At 39.5% G+C, this 20293-nt stretch overlaps 1 protein-coding gene across 1 annotated transcript in view; it reads right to left on the bottom strand.

Annotated features, from left to right (window-relative positions):
- Positions 1-643: 643 nt before the first annotated feature.
- GABRA3 (gamma-aminobutyric acid type A receptor subunit alpha3) overlaps positions 644-20293 on the bottom strand; it is a 156189-nt gene continuing 136539 nt past the window's right edge. Inside the window, exons 8-9 of the mRNA XM_007452130.1 lie at positions 17186-17397; positions 644-2044 (exon numbers count right to left, since the gene is read on the bottom strand). Coding sequence (XP_007452192.1) covers positions 1709-2044; positions 17186-17397 — 548 coding nt within the window. The 3' untranslated portion in view covers positions 644-1708. The remainder of the gene's footprint in view (positions 2045-17185; positions 17398-20293) is intronic.

Genomic DNA, 20293 nt, shown 5'->3' on the forward strand with positions numbered 1-20293 from the left:
GGGGATGGGGGAAGGATGGGTGAAAAGGCAACCAGCAGCTAATGATAGACCCCTTAGGAGCATTGATCAGGGAGTAGGCAGGGTGAATCTCCTTTTGGTGCTCTCTGTGGCGTTACTTAGGGGTTCTAGGATACTTTGGACTAGTGGCTGGGGCTGCCATCTTAATCTCATTTCCTTGAGCCATGACTATTAGAAGTGGTCTCCTTGGGTGACACACTGTGACTTTCTAAAAATCTTTTTGGTGTCCAACCAAACTGCATTCAGGACGCAGCATGCCTGTTGAGATTGTGCTGATTCTGAGATCAAGGTGGACCTGGATTCTCAGCCCTGTCTTCATTTTGGCCTTTGGAAAGGGGCACGTGACAGTTCTCTATTACAGACACTTGTAAGGAGCCTAGGCAAGTCATTCAAACACATGAAACTGAGTTTATCTACCTTATAAATATTTTACAATTATGACTGTCCCTTTTACTCATATTAAGAACAAATGAGATCAAATCCCCTAAATAATATATTATCAAACTGATAATAAGGTTAATAATTTAGTTGTCTCAAAAGTCAACTAAACTCCAATTCATCCTTCTTAAAATTGGCATCAACAGAGGACCAGAGGTCCCTGACACAGTAGGAGCAAAGTTCTTGGGCTTGGCCTACGATTTGGAGTGTGAAGGGTGTGGAAGGAAGAATTTGACTTTCACCTGCCAGTAGCCCTCTTTTTTGAGCCAGATTTCAAGCCTCAACTACCATCCAGCCCAAATCGCTTACTCCATCCAGTATTTGACTAGCTGCCTTGGCAGGGAGGTGACTTTCCTGTCTCTCTAATGTTTTTAAAAATTTAGGCATTTGATCTAGAATTTGTTCTATATGTCCCTTTTTAGTATAAATTTTAAATATTACTTGATCCTTTTCCTAAAGAGTTTGCAGGCAGTAATGAGTCCAAGCTAAGCAGTGTCCAGCTGGCTGCAAGGGGTTCAAAGGGCTTGAGAGAAAAGGGCTTTCTGGAGGAGAGGTATACCAAAGAGGGTACTATTTTCCTGAGGGGCTAGACATGGCAGCTCATCAGCCATCTTGGTGCCAGGCTGGCCCAGTTGGGTCTATCTGTTTTGGCCATACATGGTAGACAGTGGTAAGCCTCAACTGTCCACACTAACCTCCAAGCCAATAAAGGGGTTGTGGGCCATGTTCAGAGATTAGCACTGGCTCCTGCCTTTGTTATCAGTACTTATGCCTAGTGGGCCCTGCTGTGGGCAGAGGAGGTGGCAGGCAGGACCACATGGGACGCAGCCTGGCTCCCTAGTGAGTCAGAATCATCTGATCTGGACCAGTCAACAATCATCCTTAGTCTGGAACTTTCAAATAGCCAAGGCTCTCACTACAGGCCATAGAGTCTCCTGTTCTTTCTTTAGTGGGCAGAGTGCAATAAAATACATGCTGTGCCCTCAGCTGAGGGAGACTGGCAGATTAAGATGAGCAATTGGACAAATGGCAGTGTTTGGCTCCAATGAGGATATACTCAGCAATGGGGAAAAGTAATTTTTTCTGTTGTTATTGTTTCTTCATTGAGATTCATAAATATTAATTGAGAGTTATGGCTTGGTAAGAAGGTTAAAAAAGAAGAATCCTGAAACACATGAAGGGGAGCCGTGGGGTTTGGGTGCATGGACACTTCCTAGGGTATACAGTGCTCTGGTTGCGGCACCACCGATATCTACTGTTTGCGGATCATGCCCTTGATAGCTGACTCCCGGTTGACATATGTGGCCCAATAGACCAGATTGAAAATGGCAAAGAGCACAGGAAAAATGATGCGGGAAATTTTGTCAACCTTGCTGACACTGTTGTAGGTCTTGGTCTCAGTTGGGATATCCTGCACGTAGGTGGTCTTGGGTGAAGCAATGATTGTCGGGGTTGAGGAGGCACTAGGAGCAGCGCCCTTGGAGATGGTGGAGAACTCAGTGTCCTTGGCCAGGTTGATGGGATAGGTGGTCCCCACGATGTTGAAGGTGGTGCTGGTTTTCTTTGTCGGGACTGCTGGTGTTTTCTTCTAGGGGCCAGAAAAAGTAGGGGAGAAGGGGGGAACAAGACAAAAGCTAATTAATCCATTATACAGAACACCTTCAGAGGCTGTGGGGAGGAGGCGCCATGGGGGAAGTTAGGAAAGAGGGGCTATGAAGCCAATAGCCAGGTTTGTGTCTGGGGATAATTGAAGATGAGTTTGAAAACAGAAAATTTGCAACATCCTGGTTTACTAGCTATATGGCTTTGGCCAAGTCACTTCTCTTAGAGCTTTAGTTTCTTCTTCTGTAAAATGAGGATCAAAATATTTTTCAGGGTTGTTGAGAGGGTCAGATTAAAAATTGGTGGCATAAATAACTGGAAAACTGTGAAATCTTGGTCACATGTAGGGTCCTGTACAATAATGTGATTTGATCCTCACAGTAATCATGTGAGGTAAGTGTGTGAGATTACTCCCATTTGACAGATGAGAAAACTCAGCCTCAGACTGAGTGGCAGAGCCCACACAAGCCACCTGGGCTCTCAACTTTTATCCAGGGCTGCGCTATACTGCTTTCTATAAGTATGAGACACTTTTTGGTTACCCGAGACATAACTCCAAAAGGCTTCAACCATCAAGTGGCACATCTCCTGTGAGGAAGAGAGCTTGGTGAGTCTGAAAGTCATTTCGTCTTAAAGACACATAAATACTATAGCATGTTTATATGCATCATTATAACAGTATCTCACCCTTCATGCACTGTAAATGTCCACTCTTGCAAGGCTGCAGGCAGGAGCCACAGCCTCCCCAGTGAGTTATGCAAATGCTTCCCTCTGACACAACAAAGGCAGGGATGCTGGGGGCTTGCTATGACACTACACTTTGTTTTCTTTTTCCAGATTATAAAAAAACTCAGTGGTAAACAAACATAGACACATGTGCCCACTTGTTCTCATATATATGACTTGTGTATACATGGACCTTCCATGTAGAAAGGAGAATAAAAGACAAAGCTCAGGCCTGGATCAGAAGAGAGAGGCTGAGAGGCTGAGGAACAGGGGAGGACAAAGACAGTGGCTGAGGTCATAGTCTGAGTGCTGAGCTCATAATGTTTGTTGCCTCACTTCCCTCTCTGGCCTTTTCTTCCTTCCATCTCTCTTTGTTTCTAGGGAAAAGTGGAGCTAGATGAGCTTCGAAAATACCCAGGAGTATTTGACAAAAAGTGACAACTAATTATGTTGCCCTGATTTCACACACCTCACATTGTTCCCTTAATGTTACTTTGCTTCCCATCATCTGTTTTACTTCTTTACTTCCTATTTGTTTCCTTCCTAGGTTTCTCTACTCCCACCCTCTCTTACTGACCCCCTTTCTCTTAATCTATTTCTATTTCTTTACTTCTTTACTTCAGAGTTCCCACCATTTTGATTGTTTGTTTTTCTTTAGACTACACTGCCATTTATCTTCCTGATCCTAATAATAACTTTTGCCCAATATTTACTGGGCCAAGAACTATGCTAGGTGTTTAGGGATACATAGGAAGGTTAAAAGTTCAGTCCCTGTTTTCTAGGAGTTTACAGTCCAGCAAGGGAGAGAGCCTTGTGAACACATCATTGCCATAGAATGTGATAAGAGTTCTAAGAGATATGAACAAAGTGTGATGGGAATTCAGTAGAGGGAGGGGCAAAGTACCTACAGGTGCTGGAAAAGGTGGCTCAGAGAAGGCAATGAGGATGGTGAGCTGGGTTGCAAAAGATGAGCAGGAGCTCACCAGATGAAGATGTAGCAAAGGCCAGTGCACAGGCCAAGGGCACTGCTTATTTGAGGAATGACAAGTTGTTTGCTGTAGTTGGATGACAGTGTGCATGGTAAAGGCCTGCCTGTGCTGGCTTCAGGGTTTTCATCAGGGAGGGGAAGGGGAACAAAAAAGGGGGTGCTGGTTTAAGTAAATGAGCAGTCTGACTAATGGACATTTAAAAAGCAATACTGTTCTTTCTCCTTGAGGATTGTAGTCACATTGCTACAAGTGGAGGGGGACAGAACCCTAAGGCTTCTAAGAACTGCATAAATGCTTTAAATACTGCATTGGACTCATTTATAATTAGCAAATTCATTGTGAATACAGTCCTGCTGCTAAATGCCTCTGCTATTAAATAAAGGAGCACTTCACTTGTTTGCCTGCTTACTTATTAATTTGCTTAGTAATCTCTTTTTTTTCAATGGGTACACAAGAAAAAAAGGAAAAAATGGAAAGAAAAAAACCACTACCCTGACTTTGCTAGAAGCTTTCACACTCACATATATTATTTCATTTAGTCATCTTATTAGCTGGTTGCAACCAAGTCTCTGAAATAATCATTCTGAACAGCAAACACTTTATTTAGCTCTGTAGGCACTTTGTGTTCTGTAGGTGGAGAAGCAGCAGTTGACTTAATCGCAGATTTTTTAAGTAATAAAAGAAAATTACCTTTTAATTTCCCTTGCCCTTTCCATCATGGCACATTTTAATCAGCCACTATAATTTTTACCTAAATTGTCAAAGAAGGGAAATCAAAGCCAAAGCTGTAGTGCTGAGAAGACAGAAGCAGGAGGCAGAGATTAATGGTTAATAATTCCCATTTCTGCATCTAGTTTTCTAATAATCTCTATGCCCTGGAATTTGATAGATACAAACTAGAGTGACTTAACTTTGACCAAGATGCAATTCTGTTCCTACCTCCTTAGCCAATGCCAGGCTCTTAGCTACATGACAGATGTTTACAGAATGAAAAATGACCCCCCAAATAAAGATTCTTGATGTGATTTCTAGTTTTTTCCTCCTGAGTCTTGACCTCTCCTATACAGACAACGTATCTCTATAGTTCATCCTGGAGTAATTCCCATACCACCAAAATGAAATTGACTCTTCCAAATTCCTCCAAGCATTTTGACCTGAGGACAAGGACACTTTTCTTTCTAGAAGGCCACCTCATGTGGATTTTGGAATGAGGTAATGAAAAATTTTATGGATCAATGCATGTCCAACTCATGAGTTTTTCTCAGATGGCACTCACGTTTATTATTTCCAGAAGTGCTATTTAGAGAGTTAGTTGAAGCCCTGAATGTACCCGAGACCACCAGGACCTCAGAGTATATGCAGATATGGTCCTGTGACTCTGTGTTAACCCTGTAACATTCAGCCAGCTTTCCTGAACCCCAGTTTTCAGAAGTGGGGCAAAGTAATGGAATATATGCTATGTTGGATTCAAAGACAAATCAGATAAAGACCCAATTTTTAAATGCAAACAACCCAATTTTTTAAATGGCAAAGGACTTGAATAGACTTCGAACATCTTCTCCAAAGAAGATATAGAATTGGCTAATAAGCATGTGAAAAGATCCTTAATATCACTGGTCATAAGGGAAATGCAAATCAAAACCACAGTGAGATACCACCTTACACCCATTAGGGTGCCTACTATCAACAATAAGAGCAATAAAATAAAAAAAAGAAAATAACAAGTGTAGACAAGGATATGGAGAAATTTGAATCCTTGTTTACTGTTGGGAATGTAAAATGGTACAGCCGCTATGAAAAATGGTATGTCAGAGCCTCAAAAAATTAAAAATAGAATTAAAATATGACCCAGCAATTCCACTTTGGGGTATATACCCCACAAATTGAAAGCAAGGTCTTAAAGAGATACTTGTACACCCGTGTTCACAGCAGCATAATTCTCAATAGCCAAAAGATGAATGCAATGAAAGTCCATCCATACAGTGGGATATTATTCAGCCTTAAAAAGGAAGGAAATTCTGACACAGGTTACATGAATGAACCTTAAGGACGTTATGCTACATGAAATAAGCCAGTCACAAAAAGACAAATGCTGTGATCCCACTTATATGAGGTACTGAGAGAAGTCAGATTCATAGAGACAGAAAGTAGAATGGTGGTTGTCAGGGGGAGACTGGAGGGGAGAATGGGAATTTCTGGTTTCATGGGGACAGAGTTTCAGTTTTGCAAGATGAAAAAGTTCTGGAAGTTGGTTGTACATTGTGAACATACTTATTAAAATTGGTTAAGATGGTAAATTTTAGGCTGTCTAATGAGGAACAGTAATTAAAATAAGAGAGAACTAAAATATAAGGGAGAACATAAAAAGTACACAGAAAGGCACAAATGCTGAGTCAAGTGAATTCAAAAGAGGAAGGGGGCATGCTGGATCAGGAAGAGGTCAGTGAGCCAATAGAAAGGGGAGAAAATGCAGGTGGAAGAGAAGTAATCACTTGCACCAGTTTACTGAGAGGGTGGGAGATATCCAGAGCATATATGGGGAGGTACCTGGGGCCAGATCACAGCTAAGGAAAGAGCGGATGAGACTCAGATACTATCTATGGTTTATCAATTTTGTTTATCTCTTCAAAGAACCAACTCTTAGTTTCATTGATCTTTTCTATTGTTTTTTTAGTCTCTATTTCATTTACTTTTGCTCGGATCTTTATGATTTCCTTCCTGCTACTAACTTAGGGTTTTGTTTGTTCTTCTTTTTCTAGCTCCTTTAGATGTAAGATTAGGTTCTTTATTTGAGATTTTTCTTGTTTCCTGAGGTAAGCTTGTATTACTATAAACATCCCTCTTAGAACTGCTTTTGCTGTATCCCAAAGATTTTGGATCACTGTGATTTCATTTTCATTTGTCTCCAGGTATTTTTAAATTTCCTCTTTGATTTCTTCAGTGATTCATTGGTTGTTTAGTAGCATATTTTTTAGCCTCAATATGTTTGTGCTTTTTGCAGTTTTTTTTTTTTTTTTGTGGTTGGTTCCTGCTCACATGGTGTTATGGTCAGAAAAGATGCTTGATATGATTTCAATTTTCCTAAATTTACAGAGGCTTTTTTTCTGGCCTAGCATGTTATCCCTCCTGGAAAATGTCCCATGTGCACTTGAAAAGAATGTATATTCTGTTGCTTTCAGATGAAATGTCCTATAAACATCAATTAAGTCCATCTGGTCTAATGTGTCATTTAAGGCCAGTGTTTCCCTATTAATTTTCTGTCTGGATGATCTGCCTGTTGATGTAAGTGGGGTGTTAAAGTCCCCTACTATTATTGTGTTACTGTCAATTTCTCCCTCTATGTCTGTTAATATTTGCTTTATGTACTTAGGTGCTCCTATGTTGGGTGCATATATATATTTACAATTATTATATCTTCTTTTTGGATTGATCCCTTGATCATTATGTAATATCCTTCCTCGTCTCCTCTATCTGTCTTTATTAAAGTCTATTTTGTCTGATATAAGTATTGCTACACTGGCTCTCTTTTCACTTCCATTTGCATGGAATACTTTTTTTCCATCCCCTCAGTCTGTGTGTGTGTCTTTAGATCTGAAGTGTGTCTCCTGTAGGCAGCATATATATGGGTCTTGTCTTTTTATCCATTCAGCTACTCTGTCTCTTTTGATTGTATCATTTAGTCCATTTACATTTAAAGTAATTATTGATATGTATGTTCTTATTACCATTTTGTTAATTGTTTTTGTCTGCTGGTGGGTGAGGCTGGTCCCAGGGCTAGAGCAGGCTCACTGGAGAGTGAGGCCAGAGCCTGGGGGGTTCTGAGGCTGCTGCCTGCCCACTGGTGGGTGAAGCTGGGTCCCAGGGTCTCTGGCTGGAGGTCCCTGTGGGTCCCGGGTCTGGTGCCTGCACACTGGCTTGTGGGGCAGATCCTGTGCCCTCTGGTGGACAGGGCCCTGTCCAGGGTCAGCTGTGGGCTCAGGGGGTCTTAAGGCAGCCTGTCTGTTGGTGGGTGGGGCTGTGCCCATGCCCAGTTAGTTGCTTGGCATGAGGTGTCTCAGCACTTTTGCCTACAGGCAGGGATGGGTCCTGAGGCTTATAAGCTAGAGGGAGGATTTCACAATGGTGCTTACCAGCACCAGTGTCCTCATAGTAGAATGAGCTCCCCAAATGGCTGCCACCAGTGTCTGTGTCCCCAGGGTGAGCTGCAGTTGCCTCCTACCTCTCTGGGAGACTCTACAGATCAGCAGGTAGCTCTGACCCAGGCTCCTATTACTGCTTCTGCCCTGGATCCTGGAGCATGTGAGAGTTTGTGTGCGTCCTCTAAGAGTACAGTTTCTACTTCCCACAGCTCTCTGGGACTCTCAAGAGTAAGCCCTTCTGGTCTTCAAAGCCAAATGCTCTGGGGGCTCGTTTTCCCAGTATATGACCCACAGGCTATGGAGCCCAACATAGGGTCAGACCCCTCTCTCCTTGGGGAGAACCTCTGCAATGGTACTTATCCTCCTGTTTGTGGATTGTCCACCTGGGTTTATGGAACTTGCCTATATTGCGACTCCACCCCTCCTATCCATCTTGTTTGGTTCCTTCTTCATACATTAGTTGTAGAAGATCTTTTCTGGTACATTCCAGTCTTTTTCATCAATGGTTTTTCTGCAAATAGTTGTGATTTTGGTGAGTCCATGAGAGGAGTTGAGCTCAGGGTTTTTCTACTATGCCATCTTGGCTGATCCACCTGTTTGTTTCTGTTTCAATCGATTCACCAGGGATAGAGTATGACTGTTGTCAGGGCATTTACACCTACTTTAGAAAAGGGTGGGAAGGCCACCAGCTTATGAATACAAGTTAACCCACAGTGAATATCATTCACCCCAGAGAGAAAATATCAAGTGGTGACTCAATTTGTGGCTATTTTTACAGGAATGCCCCCAATTTTTTTAACATCTTTATTGGAGTATAATTGCTTTACAATGGCGTGTTTCTGCTTTATAACAAAGTGAATCAGCTATACATATACATATGTTCCCATATCTCTTCCCTCTTGCATCTCCGTCCCTCCAACGCTCCCTATCCCACCCCTCTAGGTGGTCACAAAGCACAGAGCTGATTTCCCTGTTCTATGTGGCTGCTTCCCACTAGCTATCTATTTTACATTTGGTAGTATTTATAAGTCCATGCCACTCTCTCAGTTCATCTGAGCTTACCCTTCCCTGTCCCCGTGTCCTCAAGTCCATTCTTTATGTCTGAATCTTTATTCCTGTCATGCCCCTAGGTTCTTCAGAACCTTTTTTTTTTTCTTTTTTTTTTTAGATTCCATATATATGTGTTAGCATGCGGTATTTGTTTTTCTCTTTCTCACTTACTGGGACAACATTAAATACACCAACATTCGAATTATAGAGGTCCCAGAAGAAGAAGAGAAAAAGAAGGGGACTGAGAAAATAGTTGAAGAGATTATAGTTGAAAACTTCCCTAATATGGGAAAGGAAATAGTCAATCAAGTCCAGGAAGTGCAGAGAGTCCCATACAGGATAAATCCAAGGAGAGACATGCCAAGACACATATTAATCAAACTATCAAAAATTAAATACAAGAAAAAATATTAAAAGCAGCAAGGGATAAACAACAAATAACATACAAGGGAATCCCCATAAGGTTAACAGCTGATGTTTCAGCAGAAACTCTGCAAGCCAGAAGGGAGTGGCAGGACATATTTAAAATGATGAAAGGGAAAAACCCACAACCAAGATTACTCTACCCAGCAAGGATCTCATTCAGACTTGACAGAGAAATTAAAACCTTTACAGACAAGCAGAAGCTAAGAGAATTCAGCACCACCAAACCAGCTTTACAACATATGCTAAAGGAACTTCTCTAGGCAGGAAACACAAGAGAAGGAAAAGACCTACAATAACAAACCCAAAACAATTAAGAAAATGGTAATAGGAACATACATATCAATAATTACCTTAAATGTAAACGGATTAAATGCTCCCACCAAAAGACATGGACTGGCTGAATGGATACAAAAGCAAGACCCATATATATTCTGTCTACAAGAGACCCACTTCAGACCTAGGGATACATACAGACTGAAAGTGACGGGATGGAAAAAGATACTCCATGCAAATGGAAATCTAAAGAAAGCTGGAGTAGCAATTCTCATATCAGACAAATTTTTAAAAGCCATTAATGATAAGAAACTAAACTTTTCCAAACTATGGATGGAAGTTGAGCATTTTCTCTAATGTAAAATAAGATAAAATATTATTCTAGAGCATTCAAATATACTTACCTGAAAATAAGAAGAAAAGCAAAATTTAGGTAAGAATTTATGAATACTTTAAAAGCAGTTCTAAGAATAATAACTGTGTTCTTTTTAAAAGTAGAGGTTTATTTCTTCTTCTTAATTTGCTTTGATTATTTTTAATTTTCAAAAATTTGAATCAAGGTAATAATGCACCTAGTTAAAAAGAAATAAATGTAAAGACTTATAATGAAAACCAGGAAAGCCTTATCCCCATGTATCCCAACCTTGTCCAGCAATTCATAATTATTTTTAATTCTCTTAGCTGATACTTCTAACAGTTATTTATATATTTCTAAATAATATGTTTATACTGCTATCTGTTTGGCACATAACCATTCATCTTTTCATGATAATGATTTACCTCACTTATGCAACCTTTCCTCCATCTTCCAATACAATTATAATAATATTTTTAGTTCAATCAATAATCAATCATATCATTACAAATGACTATATAAATACCTCTAACCTCTTGCTACAAACTGCACTGGTTCCTCTCCAGGTGTGCTTGCTGCATAGATTTCATCTTACATATCCCCTTCATCTATCTCCTCTGTAGGGTACCCTCTTCTCTGGATCCAATGTCGTTCCCTTTTTTGTTCTATTCTCGTTTTAGTAGAACATATCCTCCAGTATTTTCCTAAGGTGGAATGCATGTGAAGTGACATTTCTGAGTTCCTGCAGGTCTGAAAATAACTACTCTACCTTTCCACTTAAGTGATACTTTGGCTAGGCATAGGATTCAAATCCTCAGATTTAGGGTTTACAGCTCCACTGTCTTCCAGCATCCAATGTAGCTGAGAAGTCTGATGCCATTCTGCTAATCATTTCTTTGTAGATAACATTTACTGTCTTTCTAGAATCTCTTTAGACTATCATTTATCCCTGGTTTTCTAAAATTGCAAGATGATGTCACTTTACGTGGGCCTATGTGGACAGTTTCAATCTGGATGCTTACATCTTTCCATTTGTAAAGATGTCTTGTTCTTTGTTAATTTCCTTTGCTCTTGTTTCTCTGTCCACTCATTCTGCAGCTTCTGAGTTGGATGAATTTTCTGGATTCATCTCTAAGCCCCTTAACCTTTTCTTTTACATTCTCCATTTATTTCCTTTTTACCCTACTTGTAGGGAGATTCCCTTCAGTTTATTTTCCCACCTCTGTATTGAAATTTTTATTTTGGCAGTTATTTTTCATTTCAAAAGCTCTTCTTTATTCTCTGATTTCCTTTAATATTAGCATCCTATTCTTATTTTATGTATATATTTACAACTATAAGATAAAATTTACTTTTGTTTTTCTTAAATTCTCTTTAATTCCCTGAATTATCTCTGTTCCTGCCAAGATGAGTTTTGTTTCTGTTTTTTTTAATCTTTTCTTTTTCACATTGAAAATTTCACTTTGGTAATCCTTGGTATCCCAGTTTTATTTGGCAACATAAAAGATGTCTGTATGCTCAGTGTACCTGAGCTGGGCTTGTTGATTTGCAAACTATGATTTAAGAAGATTATTTGGAAGGAGGTCATTTTATGGGGTACTCCAAAATCTCACTATGTAGAGGTCTTTTCTCTGGAGACATTCAGCTTCTTTAGAAGAGAAGCTTCTGCTGTTCTTCAGGAAAGTATACATCTGGCTGTAGACATTTTACATGTTGGGCAGGCTCTGGGGTCTTGACTACTTTGTACACAGACTTTTAGCCAATCCCCCTAATTGCAGCCCCATGATTTACTGTCAGCTGTACCAAGCACCTTGAATACTGAGTTTCTCTGGGGTTCTATCTTACTCCAGCTTGATAAATCAGTTCTTATTCTCTCTTTCCCCATTCATTTTCCTTGAAAAATGTATTACAATCTCGTCTGACTGAAATCCTTCTCCAGATCTCCTGGTACTTGTGGGTTTAAACCTATTTTATTTCTTTACCCTCATTTTAATGGGATTTTTTTTTTTTTTTTTTTTTTTTTTTTTTTTTTTTTTTTTTTTTTTTTTGCTGTGTTGGGTCTTCGTTTCTGTGCGAGGGCTTTCTCTAGTTGTGGTGAGCAGGGGCCACTCTTCATCGCGGTGCACGGGCCTCTCACTATCGCGGCCTCTCTTGTTGCAGAGCACAGGCTCCAGATGCACAGGCTCAGTAGTTGTGGCTCACGGGCCTAGTTGCTCCACGGCATGTGGGATTCTCCCAGACCAGGGCTCAAACCCGTGTCCCCTGCATTAGCAGGCAGATTCTCAACCACTGCGCCACCAGGGAAGCCCTAATGGGATTTTTAAAGGAAGCAAGTGATAAAACATGTAGTTGTTCCTCAGAAGCCCAGAGTTCATCTATTTTGCAGAGTGCTATTATAAGGTAGTCATTAGTCATTTGTCTTCATTTGAAAATGAATTTTTGTTCCTACCTACCCCTTATTTTCCTTTCCTTTATCTTTCCCCTCATATTTTATCTAATCCTTGATCATAGTACAGATCAGAAATAGATTTTTGAATCATTTTTATTAGTTTTAAACAGTTTTGTGCTCACCCATTCTAGCTTTGTGAGGCAAATAAGGTTTAATATGTCTCTTTAAAGAAGGAAAAAAGCAGAATAAGTTATGATTAAATTTCACTATTTTTACTTTTAATGCACTTCAGTTTTTTGTCCTGTGGGTCAGTGGTTCTCACTGTTACTTCATTCGTATTGTAGCAGTGTAGACAAAGCACAGCACCCTCACATTAGAGATCCATTTTTACACACTCCATAGTTTTTTTTTTTTTTCAAATCTCATAATCAACATCCTTTCAATAACTTAAATAGATTGACCATGGAGAGGGACTAAGGAGGACGACTGAGATCACCATCTTTGCAGAAGACTTTTAGATGATTCTTTTTGTTCTCTTTTTTCATTTTCAGCACTCCTTGGAATTAGAGAAACAGTTATCATTTTTGACATCTACATTTACAGTTTCTTAATCTATTCTAGTGCTCTCTGTACCTTCAAACCACCACTGCATCTCTTCCCGGTCACAAAAAATGTCTACCATATTTTTCACAAGGTATCCATGACTGCCTTTCAGATATCTGAAATTAGCAATCATCATCCCCTTAATGCATTTGTCCCTTCTCCACTGTAGTAACCAAACTGGAACAGCATATTTTAAACATGGTCCAACCTGTACAGAATAAAAGGAAAGGGGCTTATCATCTCACTTGGTCTAGGTAACTCCTAACTCAGACTCAAACAAAATTTGGCTTCTCAAGAGTTATACCACATGGATGGCTTATATTAAATTTGCCATTTTCCTATATCCCAGCATCTTATTTATAATATACAATTTTTGTTAAGTTTTTTTATCCTAGAACTTTTTTAGAATCTATGTGTAAGAATATATACACTACCATGTATAAAATAGATAGCTAATCGGAACCTGCTATAAAGCACAGGAAGCTCAACTTGGTGCTCTGTGATGACAAAGATGGGTGGGATGGGGGGCTGAGTGAGAGGGAGGTCCAAGAGGGAGGGCATATATGTATACATGTAGCTGATTCACTTCGTTGTACAGCAGAAACTAACACAACATTGTAAAGCGATTATGCTCCCGTAAAAAAATTTAAAAAGAAAATAAAATGTTAATCTGTTGATTTCAGCCTGTTCTTTCAAACTTCAGAAATTCTCTTTGATTCTAATTCAGAAGATACTCCTCTTCATTAATGCCAGTTTACAAATTTGAATCCCCTACATTATATATCTTCATTTAAGTCACAGATGACAGCATTTAAGAGGGAAGGGTCAAGGACAAAGCCCTGTGGCTTATCACAGGAACGTCCATTCAGGTTGATGACCCTCCATCAATGAATTATATTTGACTTCAGTTGGTCAACCAACTATATCAGCATAATTGTATTACTTTTTCTACTGCTGTTTCTTCTTCATGAAGACATAATTTTAAAAAGTTAGTCAGATGTCTTGATAAAATGTATATATTTCCTGTTCCACCAGTCTAGTAAACTTTTCATGAATTTTCTTAAGGTTAGTTTGGCATAATTTCTTCTTAGTGAACTCAGACTGGCTATCAATAGTTAGTGCTAACTGCTCTTAAAACATCTGTTTAATAATATATTCTAGGGACTTTTCAGTTTAATATGTCAGAGTAAGGACATCTTTGCTCCCTTTTCTTCTCTGTAACCAATCAAAATTATGAGAAAAATGAGATATAGAAACCAAAACTCTACCTTTGATGAAAATTGAAAGCATTTTCTCATCCCAAAAAGTAAGGGCTCCCAAATGCACTAAAAATTGTATCAGGATGAAGAAGACACTGAGGATGCCTACTGTTCTGGATTTCAGGCCAAGAATAGAGTCCTAAAAGGTGGGTGGCAGGACCTGAGTGAGAAAACAAATGACCCTTGTTTTGAAACAAAATGGTTTTAAGGCTGGTAGTGAGAACATCCTGGAATACTGTTTGACCACCACAGAGTAGAAAGGAGGTAGAGACTGGAAAAATTAGAGAATACAATACTACACATATGCACATGCACACACTCACACACACACACACACACTACACCATACATCGAGGACTTTCTTGTGAGTTATTTATAAGAATTTATATAGATAACAGATCATGGTCAAACTACTCACTTTCAACTACATACTCTCAACTACTCACTACCATCCTACTCATTCTCTCAGTCCCTCCCCAAAATGATACTTTCACACATAGCAGTGCTAGTAAAGAACTCCTCTAATACAACTTCAAGTAACAATTGAAAAAAAATAATATGGTATTGATGCAAAATATGTTACAAGGAGAAGAAATAACCAATAAAGGACTGTGTAACAACACACAAAACAAACATAGAATACATGAAAAGCTAAGTCAGCAGAAATCATAAAATGAATATAAGGAAAAATAATACTGCTATAGAAATGAAGGAGAATAGGCATGGGTGAAAATGTTCAGAGACATGGAAGACACACTTGAGAAAAATGAAATGGAAAATAACAGTTACAAATTACTAGAGAAAAATGGTAGATATGGAGGACAAAGTTCTATTATATGTATAATCTGCGCTTCTAGGAAGATAAGAGATCAAAGATATGTTTCAGGAAAGCTTTCCTGAAACAAAGACACTTGTGACTCCATAGGCTTAAAGGGAAACATGCTGTCCTAGGAAAAATTCATAAAGATAGATCAAGATATATCCTTGTAGGGCTTCCCTGGTGGCGCAGTGGTTGACGGTCCGCCTGCCGATGCAGGGGACGCAGGTTCGTGCCCCGGTCCGGGAAGATCCCACATGCCGCGGAGTGGCTGGGCCCGTGAGCCATGGCCGCTGAGCCTGCGCGTCCGGAGCCTGTGCTCCGCAACGGGAGAGGCCTCAACAGTGAGAGGCCCACGTAACGCAAAAAAAAAAAAAAAAAAAAAAAAAAAAAAAAGATATATCCTTGTAAAGTAACTGGTATTTGTAAATAAAAGACCCATTCATATGGGTTTCTAGGCCATAAAATCACCCCTCCCCCATTATGTGAGAGATTCTCAGGCAGGTTTTAAATTTCTTCACACCAACATTCAGTGCTAGAACTGAATATAGCAGCCAATGTCTATGTGGACATCAGAGAAAGAGAATGTGACCCACAAATTGTACAACAGCCCAAATATAATTTAAGTATAAACACAATTGACAGATAATTTTACACATGTAAGATGGTAAGAAATATGGTTCCCATGAACCCTTCTTAAAGAAACTTCCAGAGGACAGCCTTGAGATAACTAAGCAATGAACAAAAAAATGGATAAAAGGACTATTTTGAGAAAAGAGCCTATGTAAATGTAAAACTATGACTAATCAACTATAGAAATTATGGCTGCATAAAAGCATGTAAATGGTATTAAACTTGACAATGCAGAAAAAGTAGTATAACAAATAAAAGTTGGGAGATGACAGGGACTGGTTATTTCTTCATAATTTATAGCAAGGAGTTAATAAATTCTATCTAAATAAAGTTAAAATCTATTCTAAAATTTTTCCAACTCACCAGTCTATATTCTATGGAATCTATTCCTCCGGTTTGAAAAGTCTTCATTATGTTTTCTCTTCTCCATGATTCTTCAAAGAGTACTAGAATGGTTCTGGAACCATATCTGCCAGTTCTTTTTAGCATCTTGGGTTAGTCTTCATCTAGAGCTAGAGATCTGAGCTCTTTTAAAGCAGCCAAGGACAACATTCTTGATTTCACTGTATCCATGTTTTTATTTTTACCAATTCCAGGTGGTTTACTGGCATGTTTTCTCTCTTTTTTCTTCCTTCTCTCCCATCCACTAATCCAATTAACATTTATTCAGCTTTTACTGAGTCAGATGCTGTGCAAGGATACTAGCTAGTTAAAAAGAATGCAGACAAGCCCCTGCCCTCAAGAAGTTCAGTCTAGTGAGGAAGCAGACAAATAACTCTAATAAAAATAAATGCTCTTAATATCATGAGCACCCTCCCCCCACCCCAAGAAAAGCTAAAGGTATCTACATGATTCTGGTAATATTCTATGGAGAAAATAGCACTTCATCTGGGTCTTAAAGACTAAGCAGGTCTTTATCAGGCAGGAAAATAAGAAAAGAACATTCCAGGTAGAGAGTAAAAAATAAGCAAAGACATAGAAGGAATGATGATCACTTTTGTTTGATGGTAATGGAAACATACTGGAAAAGTGAGGGGCAGAAGTAGCCCTAGAGACTGTTTTCTGGGCTGAAGATAAAGTCCACTCTTCTGGGTACAACAGCTTCCCCTTGGGTTCAGCAGTATCACACTTATGTTTGATCCCTCACCACAAGACATCAGCCCTCCATGATACCTACCCTCTTTTCTTTGCCCCCAGCAAACACTCCACACTGCCAAGAAGCACTCCAGTTGAGAATTGGATTGATGACCCACAAGACATCGCCCTCCATGATACCTACCCTCTTTTCTTTGCCCCCAGCAAACACTCCACACTGCCAAGAAGCACTCCAGTTGAGAATTGGATTGATGACCCCAGTGAATAGCACACAGCCCTGGCCAGTTCCCACAGGCTGCAGGCTGCCCACTCCTGGTTCCAATACAGTTCTCTCAGGGAGTGCTTCCCAGCCCCCACCCTTCCTGTATCTTACCTTCATTTCCAGGGCCTCTGGCACCTTCTTGCCTTCCCAAGCCCAACTCCGCTTTGTGAAGTAGTTGACAGTGGCAAATTCAATCAGCGCAGAAAATACAAAGGCATAACAGACGGCTATGAACCAATCCATGGCCGTCGCATATGCCACTTTAGGTAAGGAGTTTCTGGCACTGATACTCAAGGTGGTCATGGTGAGAACAGTGGTGACACCTGGGGAGAGAGAAAATGAGAACCAGTTGCCAGTGAAAGACATTTAGAGCATATCTGATGATATCACCAACTTCCTGCTTGAAAGGAGGAGCTACACCCCACCCAAAATGGCCCCTTTAAAGTAAAAACCAGAGAATGTCAAAACAGAATGGTTCTGCCTAGTAACCACCCCATCCCAATTATCACAGGAATAGGAATCTCCAGTATAGCACTTAAAAGTTGTCCTCTAACCTCTGCTTAAACATTTCCATTGAAAAGTAGGTAACCTATTTCATTGTAAGAGAGCTTTTCTAATTAGAAAAACCTACCTTATGAACTGAAACCTGCCTTTCTCTAACTCCTGACCCAGTGACTGATCTCAGAGCTTTCTCTGGCGACACAAGAAAGAAAAGTCTGCTTCTTCATTTCTGGGACAGGACTTCAGAGAGTTGGAGAGGGTGGCCATAGTTCCTTGTGTGTCTGTTCATCTCCAGAACATGGCCAGTTCCTTCTTTCATTTCTCCTCCTTCCCCATCTGGTAGTTATCTTCTGAACAGACCAGAACTGAGCCCAAGACTCAGGACATGGTCTGAGCTTAGTAGGAGTTTCATTTCCCTTATTGTGGACACTATTCTCCTAATAACACAACAAACTATTGTGGAAAATTGTTCTTCAGCTGCATCACAGTCTAGGTCCTATTGAATTCGTGAACAACTAAAACTATTCTAACATCTGTTTCTTATGAGTTTTTGCCAAACCACAGCTTGCTTTTAAATGGATTGATTCTTTTTCTTGGTGGTGTTTATTAACCTAAATTTAAGGCTTTCTTTTATTCACTTTTAAATTCTATTAAAAATTTATTTCTAATCTGTTCATATATTAGATATACATATGAGCTATATAGTGTTGTGGTTAACAATATGAGCTTTAGAGTCAAACTGAAATAGACTCAAATTCTGGCAATCCCACTTACTTGTAATATGACCTTGAACAAGGTGTTTTACCCCTCTAAGTTTTGTCATGTGTAAAATGTGTGTGATGATACCAGACTCAGAGATTTGTTGGGGAATCAAATGAGATAGATGATGTTCATAAAGCCCACAGCACAATATCTGGCACAGAGTACTCACTCAATAAATAGCAGCTTCTATAATTAACATCACTCTTATTTTTACTGTTGTATTAACAATAGTATTGCCATAATTATATAATTAATTATAGTAGTCTAATTATAATCACATTTTAACAATAGTAATTTTATAATTGTTAGCAAGAGTATTCTAGTCTTGAATATCTACACTAGAAGCAGGAAGTCCTCAGTTCTGCCACTTATTTGCTTTGTATCTTGGGCAATTTCTTTAATCTCTCCTTGCCATTTTCTCCCCATCTATGAATATTCCCTACTGTCTCTCCCAGAATTTTGGTGGTGCAGTTGTGTACCCAAAATCATCCAGAATTGAGGAAGAAGGAATAGTCAGAACCTCTTTCTGATTCCTCAAGAAGATGGGGAATGTGACCCTCATGAGCCTGGGTCAAGTAGGGCATGGAAGGTAGTCATAATGGGGTGAGAGATGTTACACAGAGAAGCAAGCAGATATGGCCTATTAACTATTAACTCTACCCAGAGAGACAGCCATGTGCTCTGCAGCCTCTGGACCCTCCTTTCATATCTTGATTCCTTGAGTACCTTACTTACATATTTACTATATAAATGAAAATTCAGACTGGAAAAGACTTAATACAGTTTCAGCAGACAGATTCTAAAGGAGCACCTTTGCACAAACTAGGCAGAGAGTTAGAAAAAACACATTTTAAGCCCTGTCAGGAATTAGCCATACAGCTAGCACCTCATAACAAACTATCTGAATTTGTAGCCTGGTAAATTCTGAGAATGGATCTAAGGCTCTGTAACCCTCTGATCACACTGAGCAAGAAGTGATTCACAGAAGAAACAAGTTATCTCATTTATGGTTATCAGCAAATGCAATTGTCCACACTCACACATTTATAGCAGTGCCAAAGCATGGATGGAGGGAACTATATTGCAACACAAGTATTTATGTGCCATATCTCAGTAGAGACGTTTAGAACTCTAGTCTCTAAGCCTTAATTAAAACTGTCATCTTGTGAAGAGCTCTTAGCTAGTCAGAGCTGGTAGGACCCTCAATCAAGCATTTGGTGCACTTCATGGATGGACAAAGAGGTTTGGCATATTTTAAAAGAGGTCCAGGCCTGCCACCCAGTGCTTCTCTTTCAAGACTCTTCTACAAAGTCTTTTTGTGACTCTGCCCTCCTCACTTCCTTTGAGCACTTCTAAAAGTCTAATATGCTTCTTCGATAATGAATGTCTGTCCCACTCAACTAAAGTTGCTTGAGATAATGCAAGATATTCTCCCCATCTCAAAATCCTTAACTTAGTTCAGATCTGTAAAGTCCTTCTTGCCCTATAAGCTAACATTCACAAATTCCAGAGATTAGGACATGGGTATCATTGGGGGCCATTATTAAGCCTACGACAGTCCTAGTTCTAACCCTTAATTTCACTCAGGCTAAAAGTCTTTCTTGTGTTACCTTAAAACTCAAATTCTTATCTACCAAGACTAGTAGTTCATCTATCCATCCATTTTCCTGCTACAACGGTATAAGCTCATGTGATTAACATTCCAGTTTTCACTTCCTTCTTCCGTTTGGGCCACTGAGTATTTTCTTTCATTTCTTATGAGTTCAGATATTAAAAAAGAGTGTTTTCTATATTTTATCTGCTTTTCTTAGGATTTTGTAGAGGAAGATTTTTCAGCGTATCTAGTTTGTAATATTTCCAAAAATTGGGCATCTTTAATCTACTCCTATATAGATTCTGCTCCCCCAACTCCACTAGAACTGTTCTTTTCAAATCACTAGCAACCAAGCATATCAT

The sequence above is a fragment of the Lipotes vexillifer genome, unplaced genomic scaffold (genome assembly GCF_000442215.2).
Source record: "Lipotes vexillifer unplaced genomic scaffold, Lipotes_vexillifer_v1.1 scaffold1081, whole genome shotgun sequence".
Taxonomy (NCBI): Eukaryota; Metazoa; Chordata; class Mammalia; order Artiodactyla; family Lipotidae; genus Lipotes; species Lipotes vexillifer.